The sequence below is a fragment of the Scophthalmus maximus genome, chromosome 4 (assembly GCF_022379125.1).
Source record: "Scophthalmus maximus strain ysfricsl-2021 chromosome 4, ASM2237912v1, whole genome shotgun sequence".
In the NCBI taxonomy this organism is placed as follows: Eukaryota; Metazoa; Chordata; class Actinopteri; order Pleuronectiformes; family Scophthalmidae; genus Scophthalmus; species Scophthalmus maximus.
Genome location: NC_061518.1, coordinates 18,116,909 through 18,137,707, shown reverse-complemented (window position 1 = coordinate 18,137,707; position 20,799 = coordinate 18,116,909). Strand labels below are relative to the sequence as shown.

The window sequence follows — 20,799 nt, the reverse complement described above, 5'->3', positions numbered from 1 at the left end:
TTATGAGCACAAACCAGTATAACGATATTCGTAATAGATATGTTGAAAATAAATGTGTTTGAACTGGTTGAATGACATGATGATAGAATTGTTATTTACCCTCTGAGGATCGAGTTCAATGTGTTGCACGGGCTGAGGCTCGGGAAACAGGATCAGCTCCTCGATGATGTGCATCTTGTCGTTGGCATTGATGGCCTTATGGAGCTTTCCATCATCTGGAAGGCAGAGGAAACAAGTGTAAGGTACTGCACTTAAAAACAGGGGACAGTTGTTGGAGGAAGAAGAAGCAACGTCTGGCGTTTTCAAATGACAAATCGAGTCCACACAAGTGTCTTGCGTGGTCCAAAGAGCAGGAATAAACCTTTTTACCCTGAAAGATGAACTACAAATTAGGATAAAGGTTTTTGTTGTGTAACGATCTGTACCCGTTCCGATGAAGAGCACGTCGTAAGCCCTCTCCATGCCCTGGATCTTGTGCACGGCGATCTGTGTGTAGCGAACACTGCGTTTCAGCAGCAGGGGGGCGCTGCGGATCACACTGTCCATCAGGAAATGGTCCTTGACAAAGTTGAGCACTTTATCAGGCATGTGCAAGGACGACTGGATTCCCATTTGCCTGGCGTGGTTTGTCACACACTGTATGGGAGTAAATTACAAATATACATGAGATAAGGTGTTGTCCTATTTGTGATTGTAGGTGTTACTTATGGAGAGCAAAGACACCATTGGAAACAAAGACTGAATCCAAAAGTAGACCTTGACGCTGCCGTGTTGGCTCATATACAAGGTTTTAACAAGGCTTTCAAAAAAATATCTACCAGGTCTAAGTCTTTAGGCGTTTGTTTTGAGCTTCTGAGAGACAGTGCTGTTAGATTCTGTCTTTGAATTGGCAAAAGGAACCAAGAGCGGAGCTTCCGCTTGACACGAAGATCCATTTTACAGCTTATCCTGGATTTTTTTTTTGTCAAATGAATGTCATTACAAAGTAGATATGAGATTTTAAAAGATTTCTGTTAATTGATCTGTTACATGACCGTCCATCATTCTGACTGGACAGAGGCCGATGCTACTTGAGTGAACTGCTGCACAGATCAAAGCAAAAAGCAGTTGAACTGGCTGGCTTGTCGCAGGATATTGCTACTTCACTACTCACCGCCCCGGGACGTGGCTCTGGCACAGGGTGGTTGTAGGTGTACCACTGCTGGGTCTCCCTGTTGACCTCTCGGTAGCGGCCGCTGAAGGCTCTCTCCACTTGGGCCATGGTGAAGGCGCACACCGCTGAGCTGCCTGAGGCTCCTTTATACCTGTGAACAGACAAAAACAGTCATCTCGTTTCTTTAAAGGTTTGTGTGCCTGTAACACTGTAGCTTATGAAACTGTTGTGTTGTGACTCTGAAAGCTTAAGTCTCACATTTGCACCCGTGTTCTTGTGGCAGGGTACAGTTTTTGTTTTTTTACCCAGTCCATCCTTTCTGTACTCTCACTTGAAATCGTCTGCAGTGTGTACTCGAATGATTTCCATATGAAAGCCTTTCTTTTGCTGATACATTAATTAGACATTGCAGTCGCACGAGCTTGTGTTAGTGTTTGAGCTCATTACAAATTCTCAATTCAGAGGAGCCAAGTGAGAAAAGGCAGCTTGCCAAGTCTGAGTGCAGACATTAAATAAAAAAAAACTGTGCTTGTGCATAAACATGAACTGTAAAAGTGTCATAAATCAGACAGACTGAAGTGTCTGTACATCGCCGTCCTTCTGTTCGCCGCTTACCACTGTGAGGTGAAGACGCCGTAAAAGACGGTGCTCTCCCAGCTGTCTCCCACGGGCTTCAGGACGAACATGTCCTGGATGATGTTGAAGGGGAAGCCGTCATCGGGGAGGGAACATAGGAGCTGGGCTTTCAGGAATGTTGTCCATTTCTTCTGCAGCACGCGCTCACCCCCCTTATCACCCTGCAAACAATTGGTAATGACAGTTACAGGTGACTCAGTTATCTATCGTATGACATATGACGAGCGCTTCCTTCGGTGTTTCCGTTTTGTTGAGGCCACTGAGGCTGATGCGAAACGCTGATCCACTGATAGAAGTGGAAGGAGGGTCGCAGAGAAGGTGCAGGGGACACCACGGTGAGGAGGAGGAGGAGCAACGGGAGAACAGAAACTTTTAACTCCACTTTGGCCTCAAACGTGTTTTTCACGTGGGAGTGGTTGTGGTTGTGCTTGGGCGATGCCGTGGCCTCAGAGTCACCTCTGGACAACAAACCAAGACAAGAGCAAGCTCAGCCTCTGAGGGGCCACTCCCAGCCTCAGTAAAAATGCACAATGTCAACAGAACTTATTCATCACACTTCTGTGAGTTTAATATTTGCAGAAGCCCTCTGGTGTTTGACTGCACTTACATCACTCTGCACAGTGAAGGTCAAACATCCGAGGGAATAAACAATAAGCAAAACCCATGTTTGAGTTAAAAAATGCTGCAGTTTACAAGCTGTTGGAAAAACCTACAGCGCTCCGAGTCCTCGTGTCGTATCACAGCTGCAATCCCTCCTCTTTGCTTTAGAGGGATGTGCTGAGGTCAGATAAGGGAATCGAAAAGCGGTCACAGTGACTGACATGACCCCTGTCTTTTTTTTTCAGATGGCCAAATAACTGAGAACAACTGGAATTTGTGTTGAGATCCTTTCCCGTGTGGTGCAGCATATGTGTATATTCGGAACGACAAAGGATATTTTGCCAGTAAAATGTTGTAAGGCTCTCCACGTGAAAAAAATGAGTTGCAATCACTTGCTCTCAATGGAAAACAAACATTTGGCATTTGCTCTTCTTTATACTTGTCACAAGATGCTCACATAAACGGTTATCAGAGGATTCTGCTATGACTAGCAATTATCAAAAAGCTTGTAGAAACACACGGAGGGAGAAACTCCTCCCCTAGCGTGCTGCAGCAGCTGGAGGAGGAAGAGGAAGACCAGAACCAAAACAAGTGGCCTCGCCCAATCTCAAGACACAGTTCCTGCCTCGGATCCAAACTATCCCATCAGCCTTCAAAAACCCTGAGAAACTCCTCCACTGCAGCACGGAGGAGTGAATCACCCTTGAGGAGATAATAAAATGCAAAGACTATAACTGACTCCGTTCCCTCCTGCGTGTGCTGGTACACGCAGACAACCGGCCCGCTCAACGTCGGGGTGAAACCTCGCGGGACTGATGCGGGGCCTGGGAGCCAATTACTGGGCTCTGGTAGTCGCCTGTCCACATAATGAGGAGAGCACATTCCTGCTCTCTCAGCTGTCCACCGCCGTTGTTGCCGCGCTCCGCCGCACAGCTTGTACTTTCAATCGCACGGACCCCTCGCCCTGATGGTTGCCCCTCCAAAAATAAGCTCGCTCCTTCTTCTTTTCTTTTTTTTTTGTTGTTGCTATATTGCATTGCTCCCTAACATTTTATCCTTCCACATTCAGATTCCTCGCTTTTGCCAACATGACAAAGACGATGAACGCGAAGTTCAGTAGAATTGTGCCGCTCAATGCTCATAATCTGCCCGATCTCCACGGCCCCTCCGAGTGCACACCTGAATAAACACAAGAGGGAGGGAGCGGAACGAGGGAGCGGGGGCTGATAGGAAAGAGGGGGAGAGAAAAAACAGCAACTCGGAAGCAGCACTGCTTGGCAAACACGAGTAAAACAGTAGTTGGAACACCAGGAAAAACCTGAAGAGACGTCCGCACATTCGATCTCATCCTACATGAAACACCGTCTCTTTGTGAGGCAGCAAAATGTCTGCAAAGAAGAACCAGTGCTGGACACCAAAAAAACCTTTCAAACCTTAAAATAAAACCACATTTACTTGCACTTGGCCTGGTGCGCAGAGGGAAAAGGGGAGTGGATATTTCCTGTCAGTCCACTAAAGTGTTTATAGACACGGAGCCCGCCTGCAGGGAGGGGCCTTCATACCTCTGTGTTACTGAACGCTCATGCTCACTGACGGAGAAATAAAAGGTAAATGTTGTAACAGTTTACGATGGGAGCCTGCAAGTGAATCAGCGGCTGGTTTAACAGGGATGTCTGAGACTTGTCAGTACTGGCCAGTCTCAACGTTGCCACTACATTAGTCTGATGCAGAGGCGGTGTGCAGACGGTGAGGTGAGGTGACGGGGACAGGTGCATGCGGGTGTTCTGAAAACCACAGTTTGTTGTTGCAGGTTGGACCCCTGGTGTGCTCCGCTCACAAACACGGTCAGCAGGAGAGGAAGCAGCGGCCGGGACATGCGGCTTAAAGCCCGTAGCTTCTGATTGCTGGAACTATTTTGAAACTCAAAACTGAAATCAGATCTGAGCACGTAGACAATATGAACACGGTTAAAATTGGATGTGACATACACACTCCGAGGACATCCTTATCTCTGACGTGCACTCCACATAACATCTAGAAATCTGCACAGAAATCATAATCATCATGTTTTTTTAGTATCAAAGTGATCCAGTGACAGTTGTGTGTTTAGAGTAAACCGCAACGAGGAACTGCTGAGAGATGATTCAGACAATTTGCCACAATGTAAACAAACAAGAGCATTAAAAATTGCTTTTCAAAACATAAGCCTTACAATTTAGATAACAGCACCTGTTCAGTTATCAGAAGATCGTGTAAGGGGGCCCGCAGTGTCAGAACCACAAAACTAAAGACTGACTTATTTCAAGCTTAAAAAGTTAAACATTCAAACAACAGACCAGACTGACTGATCTTCACCAAATTTTCCGGAATTTTAAAATGTTTGTAGTTGCTTATTCAGCCATTTTCCGCCCAATTATTATTATTTGAAAAAGAATAATCTTATTTCAGCCAGAATTCATGGCAAATCAGTCCCAATAATAATTGTTGAGGACTAAAGTTAGGACGCCTATCTAAAGTTTGACTAGTAGCAGAACTAAGCCTTGATCTTGATAATATCAGTTGTTCACTCATAATAAACTGATGAGGAGCAGCAGGAGGCGTTTTGTTGGGACATGGACAACATCTGCAGGACAATAATAAGAATTCCTATGCGTCATCTTAATGCATAGATGTGTTAATGTTCTTCAGCCTTTACCCAGTAAATTGGGGAATAAACCCTATGTGCAGCCACTGTACTGCCATAGAGAATCATCTGAAAAGACACGGAATACTGCTGCTGCATTCCAGTGAAATAAAGGCACTTTATAAAAGCAGAGAAAAGGCCATTCTTCTTACTGTGTTGCACACTTCGTCTGCAGCAAGTTGCCATAGACAGACGGGGGGCCTTTCTGTCACTGATTTCCATATATAGAACCCCGGAGGTCCTCCGTCGGCTGTGAGAGGTGTCACAGCACCGAGTGCCAGAGCCGAGCAGGACTAAGTCATTAAGCTGTCACTTAAGATTACATGCTGTCCCCATGAATGCTCGCATTACTGCCTCCGTGAACAAGAGGCATACGTCAGGGAAGGATGCTGAGTGCATGTGCATCGGGCGGCTTCGTTGCTGATTTAATTGATAGCAGGTGAAAAGGGATAAAGTCTGAGGATGATTATTCAGGGTGATTGACCAAACTAAACTCTGGAGGAGGCCAGGACGTCAACAGCATCCATCAAGGATCCGCGTGCGTTCTGCTACAGTTGCATTTACCTGCAACAAATAGCAGTAGAGGGGGAGACACATTTCATATGGCTGCGAAGCACCCCTTGAATACTAATACTGCCTGCAAAGCTCAATGCGCTGGCAGAGAAAGGCGAAGAGCTGGAGGGATGGACGAGTGCAGCTGACATTGTGAGGGAGATGGAAGGAGACGGGGAGAAGATACCGCAGAGAAACGGGAAGGAGGGAGGGAGGGAGCATGATTCAGGCGAGGGGAAACCGAATCTGTTGCAAACATGTGTGTACAGTCAAACAGAAAAGAAGCTTTCATGCACCGGTGACATGTTTCCATTGCATCTTCAAAGGCATGATGTGCAGTTAAATGTTACCAAACGTGCTTTGACACAGGAGTGCCCCGCCTTCTTTTGAGGTAATTGTACCAGGATTAAGAAGCGGAGGCCTGAGCCCAACCGTGCCTCTCACTTTTGCTCGGCTGTCTTGCGTAATGACCTCGCCCCAATCCCAGGTGACTTACCTTACACACGCGAGCGATCCGCGACACAATGGTGTTGTCAAAGAAGTCGAATTCTTTTCCCGCCTCGCTGAAGAAGAAGTAAACCTTGTCGTCGCCGCCCACGGGGTTGCCTATTGGCTGGCTCTCCTCAATGTAAGCCGACCCGACAAAGACGGGATCTGTCGTGAACAGAAAAAACACAAAAGGAAACGTGTTATGCCTTTGTTATAATCACAACCGTTTCTCCAGCAGCTCCATCACTTCTTCAGCGGATCGTGGAGCAGAATTTTGGAAAGAATTTTTGTCAGAGTCGACGCAGAAGAGCCGTGTCATGCGACCCAGGAAGAGAAGAGAAAACAGCCTCCTCGGTGTAATTGTAGTCAGATGTCTCATCAGGAGCACTCCGCTTGAATTAGGGAGAGATCGAAAGACAAGAGCGGTCCTAATTGTGCGCAAAGTGCATCTTACACTGGCAAAACCAGCGGCAGCCGGCTGAGGCCGTTTTGATGTGCATGTGCGGCGAGAGATAGGACTGAGCTCATGCAACATCACAGCGCTCGTCCTTGCTCTCGGTCTACACGCATTAGCGACTGTGCCTCGTTAATGATCCCGACTTTTTGGAGCTTATCTGCTCTGCTGGGTACATGATGGAAGGGGATAAGCGGCGTTTACCTTGCAGCCATTTTAAAGAGTTTTCGGTCTTCAGTGCAGTTCCCTGACCCAAACTCTTGTAGATGACTGGTTCGTTCCCTTGGAAGTTGCTGACAGTGCCCGTGTACAATTCACCATCTGGAAGAAAACAGGGATTTGAAACTATGAACTATCATTGTAATGCAATAATGACCCCTGTGCCTTTTAGAGCAGTAATACTGACAGTTGGAGTGAGAGTTATGAATATTATACAGGATTTTCAGTTCAATCAATTTCTAATTGCTTGTTAAGGATGATGAAAACAAACTATTGTCGCTGCACGGTAGTATGACTCAAGATGTTTTTTGTAGCATTGAGAAAGAAAGAAAGAAAAGTCTTATATGTCAGCATACCAACAATGATGGCAGTGGATTTGGACTCTGGATTAAAGGGGCAGCGGCTGCGCCCATCTTCCATCACCACCTCGCCCACTTCGTCTCTCTCCAGTGCGAACGTTGACGTGTTCTGGAGACAGACAGCAAATGTCCCTCAGGCACAGTCCACTGAAATTCTCCTCTTAGTAAAGAGTGAAGGGAGAACACTGACTTTTTCGGTGATTTTACACATTCAGTAGCTCTGTCTGACAAATTAACCATAGTATACAGTACAGTATGGAAGACCATGTTATTTCTATAGTGAAAAAAGACTTACATCCCGCGAAAAAGACAAAAAACAACAATAAACTGATCTACTGAAAAGTATTTCCTCTGTAACCATAGCTTTCTATTTCATTCCTCTGTGCACGCACTATTATTTGATCATTGTGAGTCCTGTTGTCATAAAGTTTGCTAATGTGCATTAATCCTTTCCTCAAAATAATCCTCAAATTCAATGTTGACTCCAGTGAACCCAATGTTCACTCAAAACTACGCACTGTTGGTTTTGGTCTTGTCGTGGAATTTATTGGCAATAAGAAAATGATAAAATGACAATGACTCATCCTGTTTAATGTAAAATGTGTCTTTGGCTCTGTTTGCCATATCTGAGAGAGCAATTTAACAAAAATGTGGCATTACGAACACTTGACATGGAGCTTGAAGGATGTTCGTATTTACCAGGCAGGGAGGGGAAGGAAAAAAATTACAATCTTGTGTTACATTATGGCAAGTGTGGGTGACGTCTTTGTAATGCTTGTTTTGTCTGACCAATAGTCCAAAACCTGAAGGTTACAAATATATATACATACATTTAAAAAAAATAAAAAAACTCAGCATACACTCATATCTGAGAAACAAGAACCAGCAGATTTCCCAGAACTTTGACTTAGATAATTGAACGGAATATGAAACTGATAGCAATTGTTTTCTTTTCCGAACAAATGTGTCAATCCACACATCATGTATCAAAACACATCTTCAAACCTGCCTCTTGTAAGCCCTGCAGTTTAGTGGAAATCACTGGAGTGCTTTCAAGAACAGAAAACAGAACTAGGACTTTCACAGCTCAACTGAAGATAACATGACGTGTTATCAATGTGAGGTGGTCAAGGGGACGTCGTGCAGACAGTGTTTCCTTGCTGAACTGCAGTGGAGGGACAGTAACACAATTTTGGCACTGAAAAGAAGACCATCATTGTCAAGTCAGGGCTGCAAAAGCCTCATATTAACTGCAGCTGAACTGAAAGACAGAACAGAACAAAGACAACAGATTCTGTCCCCCACCACCAATAATGTATGTGGGCAATTTTCAGTAATTTTTATTCATTGTTCCATTTTCTAATAATCAACTCAAACAGGAAAGTATCAAGGGCCCGTATTGCTCGGGAAATCTTCCCATGGTTCATCACTATAAGATTCTGTTTGACTCAGAGCTTGTTTTAACTCGTGTTTGATTGTCTAGTGTCTCCACTTCAGTGTCCTGTTACACAGTCCCTAAAACCCTCTGCGACTGTTTAGAGAAGAGTTGTGAAAACAAAACATTTATTAATGTTAATATTATGCATCTCCAAGAGGGTCTGGCAGATAAAAATGCTCCGGGTCGACGCACGCACGCACGCACGCACGCTCTGACTGGACTCTATCAACGTGATGAGTGTTCATCCAGACCAGCCGGGTTCAGACTTGCTTGGAATCCCAGTTCAGGGCCTAACGTCCTGCCAAGTCGTCTTCAGTCTGAGACGTCCCGTGTTTCTTCGTTCCCTCTGACGTCAAAGCCCAGAGTTTACTGCCCCGCTCTAAGAACTGAGCCGCCGTCGCCAAGCCCCCGCCCCCTCACCCCCATCACTGAATTCAATGTCATCCTGCTGCCGGTTGCGCTCGCTGCAGATGTACTCCTCCGCTAGATAAACAGGTCTTCTGCTTCCCTCTTTGGAAACCACACATCTCCTGTGCCCCCCGTCGACTCGTCTGGCTAAAGTGCCTCAGCGGGGTTTGGTTACGCTTGGATAACAGCTGATCCAATACTGACATGGTGGAAAAAAGAGCCTGATTCATGAAGAGTTTCCCAAAAAATTGAAGAGATATACCAAAATTCCACGCAGATTGGAGAGAAATATCAATAAAAGATGGGTTTTTTCACCCTTGGAAATGAAGAAAGGTTAGATCAAGAGGTCTTTACTTACTATGTAGGCGCAGATAGGACTGAAAGCAAAGGTGCCACACACATAGAGATGAGTGCTATTCAGCCGGAGAAGAATTTTGATGTAATTGAAGCAATCAGTCTGGATGGGGAACAAATGGAGAGAGAGAGAGAGAGAGAGAGAGAGAGAGAGAAAGAGAGAGATGCATGAATCCACAAGAGATTATTACAACTGAATGTGCTTCTCATGAAAGCTCCTGAAAATCTGCTCCTGAGACACTTGTAGTCATAAGAAAACCGTTGAGAGCGCAGAGAACACAAATACTTCAGAAACTGAAAAAAAAGATTCCCTTCTCTCAAACACTGTTGGGTGAACCTCCCAGCATCACACGGCAGTAGCCTGGTGAGCTCCCTGGAATACACAGGCCAGAGCGGCAACACTGCAGAACACAGATTACAGAGGCTTGTCGCCCGGGGATACAACAGCTGGCATGACAACAGGGCAACAGACACGCGGAGAGAAAGAAGTTGTGCAAAAGAAAGAGAAAGGAGCAATTCCCTGGCGAGGCCGCACACTTGACAAATCTATTTGGAACCGGTGGAAAGGTTTGTCAACATGAAACTCTTTGCCCATGTTCTCCTCCCACAGCCAGTTACGGAAGAGGGAAAGAACAAGCACACGTACAATATCCTTCAAAAGTCATTTTCAAAATGTTTTTGGGCTGGTACGTATTTATCATTTGTAAAAAGATGCCTCTCACCTCCAGGTTCTTCCCTTTGAAGCTGCACTCCTCTCTCTTTCCAGCAGGAGTGCCCCACGTCAGCTGCGGATGAAAGAGAAGCCCTGAATAAGTCATGTGAACGTCAGGGAACCGCGCGGACTCTGCTGCATCTGAGGGAAGACCGGGGGACTGCTTCTTAAAGATCAAAATGTACACAACCAACTGGCGTGTGTGTGTGTGTGTGTGTGTGTGTGTGTGTGTGGTGTGAAGCCAATGAAGAAACTATCTCTCAGTAAACCATTCGATTTTGCATTTCACAAGTATTTAACAGCATTATTACTCCAACTGTTGCTGAAATGAGTCTAAAGACACCAGTTGCAACCTTGGTTCTGGCGAAGGTGGAATTATCAAGCCCAGTTCTGCACGTTTCCAAGCAAAAAGCTCGTGGAAGCGTTGAGTCTCTCGACATGCTCACGTTCTTCTGCAGCTTGGTCTTGCTGATGTCCGAGAGGCTGAGGGCGAACAGCGCCTCCCTGGCTCCGACGTACAGCATGTCGTCCTCCTGGCTGAGCAGCAGAGAGGTGTAATTGAAGACCCCGTCCACGGAGAATCTCTTGGACTGCCTCTCCTTTGCGTCTGGGGAAACGGCGGGAGAAATAAACACACAGAGCAGATCAGGAGGACAGCGCGGAGAGGAAGAGCAGGGTGCACAATACTTCCCGATGCTCAAAACATGAGGACGCGCGTAAATTTGCTTCGGGGACGTAAAGAGGTCGCAAATTGCAACGTTAAGTTGTGAAGTTTGCCTGTAATTAATATAGGGATCCACGGATCAAGCAGGACACAAGAGCGAACAGTGGACAGACGTGACATTACATCCAACTACTGTACCTGACAACACAAACTGCTGAGCACCAGTCAAACCGGCCCATGAGCCGATCATTGAGCATGTTGTCATTTCCCCATCCTTCACCCCAGAAGGCCACTGTCCTCCCCGTTGACTCCTCTTGCCCAGCGGCAGCCAGCAGCTACTGTCGCCCCGTGAGAACGGGATTTTATTGCATTTCCCCATCAGCTTCGCAAAGCCACTCGGCGGCAGCTTTCCGCTGCTTTCCACTGTGAAAGTGACGTTTTCAGAGGTTTTGTAAGCAGCATGAGGTCTGAGAGCTGGTCACTTTTCGGTTTGACTTAGTAGGCGATGAACTGCTTTAAAAAAAAAAAAATCTAATTTAAGAGTCAACACGAGGTCCAAGAAGTCCTGGGACACGATTTGTATAAGACCTTCAGGCTCCGTCTGTGTCTGGTTGAGGGGGACGTTATCGCTTCATATCCCACAGCAGGACTGACAATGTTGTTCACCGAAGACACTGGATACAGTGCATACTGTACCATATGTACTTCATACTCTGTGCTCTTTGACCATATTTGTGAATGTTTATCCGTCGCCTTCCATTCCCAACATTTTGAACACACTTGGATGCGCTCCCAAGGGTCACACACTCCCCTTTGCTTGTCCAAATAAGTGGCTCGTATCTGGGGGGTGTAAACACTAATATTTGCTGCAGTTGAACCACTTAAAGCCTTTTCCCCTCATGCGCGACCGGCAAACTGAATTGAGACACTTCTGATAGCAAAAGAAAAACAGAAAAGGAAAGCAGCGGTGCATTTATCTCCAACACTCCAAGTGGTGCATTGGACCATAATGCAATAAATGTTTACAACCATGCAACTTAAAACTCTTCAATATGCTCGCAAACAAATGTCTCGTCTAACACTCGGGGCACTTTGGCAGATGATCGTCTTCCCCCTTGTGGGAGTGAACGCCAGCTGCACGAGCTAGATCTTGTCTAAAACAAAATACAAATCTAAATCTAAGGCTCTTTCCAGATATAACAGCGCTTCCTTCAGTTCAAAACGTCGTGACATCTGGAGTCGATGAACAGAAGGGGCCTGTCATTAAAATCAGGGGAGGGGGAATATACAAAATAGAAAAAAGACTTCCTATTGTCATCCTTTGGTCGTTCAGGACAGGGAGAAATACAGGTTTTCACATGTGGAGGAAAACCGGTTGTATTTCAAGGTAAATTAAGTCTGTTAGAAATGTCTTAAATGCTCATAACGGGAGCGATGCTCGGTCCCAGTGGACCCCGCAGTTGGCAGACAAAGGAGTGCCATCTCACTGCTCAACAGGGGACATATCATAGCTCGACTGTCAACGACTCCCCTGGGTTTTCGGCTATTCACTGGAACCAAAAAACGGCCTTCCCTCGGCATATTAAAACCCCTCCGACATAAATCACAGTGACATCCTGTTAGACAAGACAATGAAATAACGAGCGGAGGAGAGCAAAGTCATGAAACTTTTCCTCCGAGAGCCAGCTGGGGCTAGCGGGGAGGGCGGAGGGGTGGGGGTCGTTGATCGGGGAGGGGGGCTCAGGTCTGGTACTGAGTGGGGAGTTGTGGCAATCAGGACGTCTGGATTAGGATGTTGACCAATGGGGAAACATGCAGACCATTTTTTTTTAATTTCAAAGCACTGGTGAGAGCTGAATGGTCGGGCAGTGACGAAATGTCAGCGGCGTGTCGAGCTGCAGTGATTTCAAACAGACACTCCGGGCTTCCGCTCTCCTTCTGCGTATTCGGAGCCCGGATCATCTGGAGATTCTCTTCTTCTTTTTTGCCCTCTCAGGTGCAGCGGGTCACTCGTGCATTTTGACACCCTGGCAGCAGAATTCCGGGTATCCACCGGGAGCGGCGGCAGCTGCCCACCCCTTCGCAGCCAGCCTCGACGTCCATTCATCACCCCGCTGTTTAATCAGCTGGCTGTCACCAGGCCGAGCCCTCGACCTCTGCTAATGCTCACCACATCTCACCCACCGCCAGTGCGGCTGCTTTGTTGTTGTCTAAAACAGGCTGAACAGGCTGAATTAGCGTGAGAGTCAAACCGGGGCCCATTTGCCTCAATTCGCTGTGTTGGTGAAAGTGTGCACGCTGCCAGAGAGGCTTGAAAAGAAATTGGCCATTGTCAAAATCTGGAATAGTTTAAAAAAAAGAAGATGAAAATCACTTTTGAGACATTGGGAAATGCTACAAACATTAAAGAAGTGAATATCTTTTCTCCACAGGCAGATACAAACCTATCAGTAATTAATTAGGTGAAATTCAATTTTGGCAGTCTATTCATTGCATTTATTCTCAGTGGTTTCTCTCTCTCTCTTTTCTTTTTGTAATCAGTGGAGGTAATGATGGCAGAAACAAATTATATCCGGATTTGAGAGAGCAGCTGCTCTGTGATCGCAGAAACTTTTTTTTTTTGCTTCATAGCGAGAATCTGTCTGACTGTCTGCACACGCAATAGACAGCTACACACCTCTTGAATTATAACTGACACACACAAGGTGAAGTCTTTCATCTGCGCCTGAGAATGGGGTAAAATCCCCACTTCTGCTTGAGTTCAGTTGTTGCCTGAATCACCTTTCCATGTGTACAACACACAATATTTTCTGCGTGGACAATAGATGCTGGTGCCAATGCGCCAACGTTGCATTTCAAATACCGCACCATGGACAAAATGCATTTTGGTTTTCTCCTGCTACAGCTGAAGCATTTTTGCAGGACAACAAATAGTACTATAGCTCAATACTTTGCCTGAAAGGACCCTGTGTAGACAGAGACCGAGGACTGACCTGCTCCTTTAACAGAACCAGATACCATGGGATGAACATAAAAAAATCTGAACCAGAATCGTGTTTATTGCCAAGAAGGTTTTCCCGTGGAAGGAATTTTCTTTGGTGTTTTGGTGCATATCAAAACATATACAACTAAGAGGAGAAGAGCAGTGACAAAAAACTATACGGTAATATTACATTTGTAAAAGTAGAAGTAAAATATATAAAAGTACGTAAAACAATGGAAATATGTTCAATCTGTTCTGATTTTCAGAACAAGACCTGCATTTTGGTAACAAAAGCTGATAGACCAGACAACCAAATTTAACACAGTGACACCGTTTTAGATTTAGTGCTTCTGAATCTCTTCACTCACGTCCCAGCTGAGTGCCTCCTCAGCATTGCGACAGCTAAGATGTCATCACAGGGTGCCAGCTCGCCGACATAATGTTGCCCAGGAATAAAATTCATGCCAGCACTTTGGCAGGCATCATATTTCAGAGAAAATGGGAGCAGGGTCAAAACACATTTTTCTAAAGGATTAAAAGTACTCCAATGGTGGGGGGCGATTGATTGGCTGCTTGGTTAGATACCCGCCTCCCAGTAAACTCCTAAAAGCCCCGACTGTAAACATGCCCCAGATTTACTAAAGGAGCCGCAGCCAAGTCACAAAGCAGTGGGGGCAATGGGGACAGAGGGGTTCACTTGCAGCCGGGTGGAGACGATCCAAGGGAGAGGAGTGCGTAGCACGGCTGATACTAATCTCACTCCGAGCTCTGCTTACCTCATATTCAAGACACAAATGTATGTATATATATACATATATATGAAAAGACAACAATCTATCTCTACCAGCCGAACCTACTAAACAGCGCACAGCCTCCAGGCTCCCTATCTGACATGATTTCACAATGGGCTTGATCACTGCGCCGGAGCTCCTGACAGAAGTCACTTCAAGGTCATTGCAGCACTGCTCCTGCTGCTATTTGGGCAAAGCGGTGGCTGTTTTCATCCCCGATGACTACTGGCAACCGGAGAGCAACCTCGTTCCTCTGCTGCTGCTGCGCTGTAAGTCAGCACGGAAACATGGTCTCCACAGCCAGAGGACCGAGACCTCTGATGAGAGGGCAGACTGGAGAGGAGGGGTTGGGGGCAAACTTTAAACTGTTTTGCACATATTTCCTTTTCGGTTTTAAAAAAGGTTTTAATTGACCTTTCCACGGAGAAATCGCTTCGTGTGTGGACTTTCTGTCAGATTCAGGAAGAGGGGAGGTGAGGAAGAGAAAATCTGACAGTAAATAAAAGCTGGCAACACTGGATCAGTATCAGATGTTACATCTATATTATCGGTGAGACCAGGCCATCCGGCTCATGTGTGTCATGCCGTTTGTCATCACTGGAAACGACGGTGAGGCTTTGCTGCAACTTTGTGTGTGTGTGTGTGTGTGCGCTGTGTATTGTGTTTTAAAATCACACTGAGCGACGGCTGCACCTTGAAGATAATAGCCAGGGCCCAACAGTGTTCGCTGTGCGCGAGGATTATGCAGCTAAACGCTGTTGATGGTGCAATTTGCAGAGACACACCGTGGTGAAAACTAGACAACCATAAAATGACTGAACGTTCATGGAAATGTGGAACAGTTGTCTGAACTGTACAAGCCCTAAATACAAAAAAATGCCTCCTTCATCCTCTGAAGAAAAGAAAAAAACAACACCTCCCTCCCACACACACACACACACACACACACACACACACACACACACACACACACACACACACACACACACACACACACACACACGTACCAAGGATGAGGTCAGTGCATAAACGATGCATCCCTCTAAAAGCAGATAACAAGGGGCTGACACAGACAAGGTGCTCTACTCTGTAATTATTGGCTCTTAGGTATCGTCATGATGCACTCTGGATTGGCACACACCTCCCCAACACTCAAAGAAGCGGAGTGATGGAGGACACTGGTCTCTCGCAGCTGAGAGCTTAAAAAAAAAGAGAGAAAATGCTGGATATGAGCTCGGGTGAGACGGAGGGAAACTATGTGGTGTATGAGACTGTTGTTCAAACACAGACTGGAACAGAGCGACGCAGATAGTTGGGATTATTTCCTCACTCAGTATTCAAAACAGACGTGCCTGTGCTTGTCATGTGTGGGATGACTCTTCCGCCTCTCTCTCTCTCTCTCTCTCTCTCCATCATACTCCCACTCTCTCGAGCGAGAGACAGTACATGTCACTGGAATCTGATGCACACACTGATCGATTTGTACTCAAGCAGATTTGGCATCCAAAGCAAAAGCTGAGAGAGAGAGAGAGTGAGAGAGAGAGAGAGAGAGAGAGAGAGAGAGAGAGAGAGAGAGAGAGAGAGAGAGAGCAACATTGCTTTAGATTTCAAATGGAATTTGCCAATGTATGCTTTGGTGAATTTAGCTGCACTTACTGTGATTGCTCGACCAAAAAAAGATATGAAAGGATATTTAAAGACTTGAACATTTTCACTTCAGAAAGAATAATCACATGTTATAATATGTGTGTAATAATCTTTAATTACCTTCTGATATATATAGTAGTTTTCATCATTAATGACTGGCCTCACCGTTCCCATAACAAATTCAAATTGTTATCACAATCAACGGGAGACAATTCATGCACGTGTCAAGGCTGTATGAAGTTTTCCGCTAAAACAAGCTTGACTGAAAAGCACTCACAGAAGATGCAATGTGTTTTTGTGCACACAACATATACACTATTTATTTACTGTTCTGTTGTCTTGTTGACAAGGCAGCTGCTAAAGGACCATCTGCTGCTGCATTAAACGGCCCTCGCGGTTCACGACAGGATGGAAATCTCCAGCGTTATCGCTCTAACGGGGTATTCGGGCAAATGTTTTCTTGATTATATGGTAGTTACTTCTGTCCTTGTACACGGAGAAGAAAAACACATGCACACCAAGGAAGATCGGCTTGATAAATAACATGGTATCTGCGGCTCGGCCGAGTGGACTTGAGGAAAAAAAATAAATGTCATTTGTGTTGGCACTGCAAATATCCAAATCCAGCTGGCGTGCACATGCCTGCAGATGGTTTCTGTTACAGCTAGAACCCCATCACAGCACGTCGATGCTCCTCTGCTGCCGTTTCTCGGTTTGCACACTTGTTGATTTTTTTTAAGCACACCAGTTTACTAAGTGCACTCAATGTGGACCGGTAATTTTGCAAGGTCAATTCTACAAATGCATACAGACACAAAACTCACTCTGTGTGTGTGTGTGTGTGTGTGTGTGTGTGTGTGTGTGTGTGTGTGTGTGTGTGTGTGTGTGTGTGCGTGCGTGCGTGCATGAAAAGCCATTAGCGATGACCACATTTCCTCCTCGGTTACTTTATGAATAACAAACACACATGCACACAAACATCTTCATCAAATCGAGTACAATCCTTAACTGTTGTGATTCTACAGTCACATTGAATTCCTGTAGTCATGTTGCTATCAGAGATGTTCGTTTTTGTGATGGTGACACATGAAGAAATATACCAATACAAAATATACCAACACAACGTTTCCTATAGCAAAGGTTAATTTGCACATGTGCAAACAGAAGCATAAACAAGAACAAAGTCTGCGGTCGAATTGTCAATTTTCTATTTCTCAAAGTTCCAAACGGAGTGAAATGACCCGGAAGTATTTCATCGGCAGCCATGATAAGAGCTGTTTGAATTCTTAAAATGCTTAGGAAAGGTCCTTCAATGCTTCCTTTCCTATCTCCTTTAGCATTGGGTACACTGGACCTTCCTTTGCAAGAGGTATTGAGAAATAGACGCCCCACAAGTCATTGCAGCAGCGATATGCAACGTGACGCGCCATGCACAAACTGATTAAATCTAAAGTAGAAGAGAATGAATATGAACCAGAAGGGATGCAAGTCATCATGTAAGTTACCGTTGCATATTGAGCATTTCCATCTGATGTCACATGGTGGTAATACACTCTGAAAAATGCTGGGTTGAGCCGCTGAGGTTTTTGTAGTCCATCTTCATAGAAATGTTTCGCCACGGCAGACGCACGTCAATAACATCGGCCATCGCATTAAATATTACGTAGTATAGGGGAGTCGGATTATCTTGGCAACGCTGTTGGCTTTTCCTATGTAAGTCCTATGAATCTTCCTTTCCTTGACTTCATGACAACTTCCATTGAGGTTAAGGAAAAGTGGTTAGGAAAATGCGTTAGGAAGGACTTTCCGAATCCACCCAATGATTCACACATCATCATGTACCAGCAGCTGTAGTGAACAGAGTAACACGAGATAAAAAAAGACCAACCGGCCAACACAGTGTTTCCCTGATAATTACCTAGGGTATTTCCCAAAGGTCCCAAATGACAACGTAGCAGCCGCCATAGTGTCATTTGTCCTGCCACGTTTTCACGTTCCAACTCGAGCTGTGTGCAGCGCTCTTTGCCCCACTGTCTCTATCCGTCTCTCTCTCTCTCTCTTGCGCACAAACACATTGACCTGTCTGTCCTTGTAGCGGCGTCAGTAAATCCAACCCAGATGGTATCAATGTCCCTGGAACACAGAGGCACAGAGTAATAAAAAACGTTTAACTGAAAGTATTAATCGGAACATCCCTGGTGCTATAAGGAGGCTAGGAAAGCTCAAGACCTCCACACCTTCTGCATAGCCTCCATATTTTGGCTAATAAGCGTTATTTCGGCCCAGACGTTTCTCTGTCTCTCTCGGTCTCAACACATCTTTCTCGTACTAATAAGAACAAACCTTTTACTCCGCACCTGCAGGCACAGACAGTCAGTCAATTAATCAAAAACATTTAGACAGCATTTCTATAAAACTGAATCCTTCAGCTCGGTGTACAGAGTAGGCAACCAACCAGGCCTCACAAGGACACACACACCTCCCTCTCCCTTTTCACACACACCCACAAGTAGGAATACGAGGCATGTGGAGTGTATTAACATACTGGAACTGAATCAGGAAAGTTCAGACTTTTAATGAAAGATACATGAGACGGCTGCTCTTAACCCCTTCACTTCTGGCCAAACTTACATGTGAAACCTGAAATGAAAAGTGATTGTAGTGTATTATTTTTGTAGTGTTGTGTTGTGTTGAGAACATTGTGGTGTGTGTGTGCGACAGTGATATATCTTAAATGGAATTAACATTTTATGCTAGTTTTCAATTTAAATTTTAAAACATGTTCATATGACCACATATCACTGAATCACTTTTGTTTCAAATACCTGGTTTTCAGCACTTGAAAGAATCTTCCACGATAGCAACAAGAGCCAAAAGTACCATCATGTTATATTCTAAACAAACAAAAACCCTCTAAGCGTGCGACTGTTGATAGTTACGTAAAAAGCTGCATTTCTGCCGTGGAAACGCAAACTAGGACACTAGGAACCTTTGCAGGGTCTTGTTTTTGTCACAGGGACCAGGGTCCAGATGGGATTAGCTGATGGTGATGCCTGGTTGGCTCAAAACCAGTCAATCTCTCTGTAGTTTATGGAATCCATTTCTTATTTTAAGTCAAGGATTTCAGGTGTTTTGAATATGTCAACAGCAGCACAATTTGAATCTCTTCTAGTTTACTGTTGTTGTGTTGCTCAATCATTATTGCGTCAGTGTTGTTGTAGAGTCTTCTGCATTACTGCCTCCTGGTGGACTGGAGTGGAACAGCTTGTTTCAGCCGTGGGTGGTTCACACATTTGCCCAACCTCCTCTAGTCTTTAGAAAGTGTCGAAACTCTGTGGAAACCACAATCTGCTGGAAACTTTTAGTTCCTGGAAAAAGGTGAGTAACTTACTGTAGGTAAAACCAGAAAAACCTGATTATTATTTTTTTTTTAACACCAACTAAGTCAGATAATGATTCTGCTTTTAGAGGAAATACAGTGCACTGTGGAAAAGGACACCTTTTTGAATTATGACTGTTGTGTGGATAAATGTTTCTTTTTTTTAAGCAGCTACTGAAGAGTGGTTATTTGCATTTCAAAAAAATATCAAGTTATGTTGTATGACTTCTATTCAAGAGCAGTACTAAGTGATTTACAGCCATCGCCACAGAAACCATATCAATGCTAAATGCTTCATCATGAAGTCATTGTTAAACAGTCAAATTCAGTCATAAGATAAGAGTTCACGTCACAACAATTATAAAACTATGAGCTTATCAATGGCCATCAGGCAAAAAAACTAAGTTGCTTTGGACCAACCGACAGTGCATCCACAGCAATCCAAAAAACACCTAATGACACTTCAACCTCACATTCCTCTCTGTCCATCTCAATTAACAGCTGCACCGTTATTTCTCGTTATTTCAGATCAAATGTCCCTGATGGAAATCTGCAAGGACTGAACTTTTCTGTACATTCCCTGGAGCGTGCAGGCGACGAAGCCATTAAAACGTCTGAAACAGACGGAGTCGATGTGCTGTAATTATACTCCATTGTTGCGGCTGTTATGGCGTGATATGCAGGCACTTGTGAGTGCCACCTCCGCTGGAAGCCGCAGACCGCTTTTCTTTCAGGATCAGTGGGCGTGTCCTTTGCCGGGTTTTAGGTGGGCATCGGAGCATGTCTAAAACCTCACGAGTATTTGGCCTGACGCCCCCCCCCCCCCCCCCCCCCCCCCCTCTCGCTGCCCCTCCTCTGTTTTCTGCACTGCAATCCACACACTGCCAAGGTCACCGGATTAGCATGCATGAGAGAGAGCGCACAATATTCGGCGAACATAAACCAAACGTAAACTGGAAAGGACACTGTGTACACTGAGCATTCACAGCGTGCTCAATAGCTCGGCTTAAAGGGGCATTTTGCTTTTTACCGAACAGGCAGATGTGAGAGAGCCATTGTTTCTCCCCATCAAACTCTCTGCAAGGCAGAAGGAAAAAAGGCATCTTTATTCACAGCGACAACGGGGAGACATACATTACAGTTCATGCTTTTGGGTCAAATCTTTAAACTGGAAAAACACTAAAAGTGCACTGGCCAAACACTCTCCCCAGCTCATTAGTGTAACGTGTTCTTATTAAGTGCTGAATCTGAACAACTCCTTCACTTGCTCACAGTCAA

General features: G+C 45.2%; 1 protein-coding gene across 4 annotated transcripts in view; it reads right to left on the bottom strand.

The window, feature by feature from the left end:
- LOC118302385 (semaphorin-4B) overlaps positions 1-20,799 on the bottom strand; it is a 50,272-nt gene that overhangs the window by 7,046 nt on the left and 22,427 nt on the right. For 3 of the 4 annotated variants that reach the window (XM_035628461.2, XM_035628460.2, XM_035628462.2), the window contains exons 3-12: positions 10,504-10,664; positions 10,068-10,130; positions 9,350-9,448; positions 7,143-7,254; positions 6,772-6,888; positions 6,121-6,278; positions 1,769-1,950; positions 1,154-1,304; positions 426-636; positions 100-215 (exon numbers count right to left, since the gene is read on the bottom strand). In XM_035628461.2, coding sequence (XP_035484354.1) covers positions 100-215; positions 426-636; positions 1,154-1,304; positions 1,769-1,950; positions 6,121-6,278; positions 6,772-6,888; positions 7,143-7,254; positions 9,350-9,448; positions 10,068-10,130; positions 10,504-10,664 — 1,370 coding nt within the window. Of the gene's footprint in view, positions 1-99; positions 216-425; positions 637-1,153; positions 1,305-1,768; positions 1,951-6,120; positions 6,279-6,771; positions 6,889-7,142; positions 7,255-9,349; positions 9,449-10,067; positions 10,131-10,503; positions 10,665-10,919; positions 11,350-20,799 lie in introns of those variants that run through there. The other variant, XM_035628459.2, reaches the window with a different exon arrangement.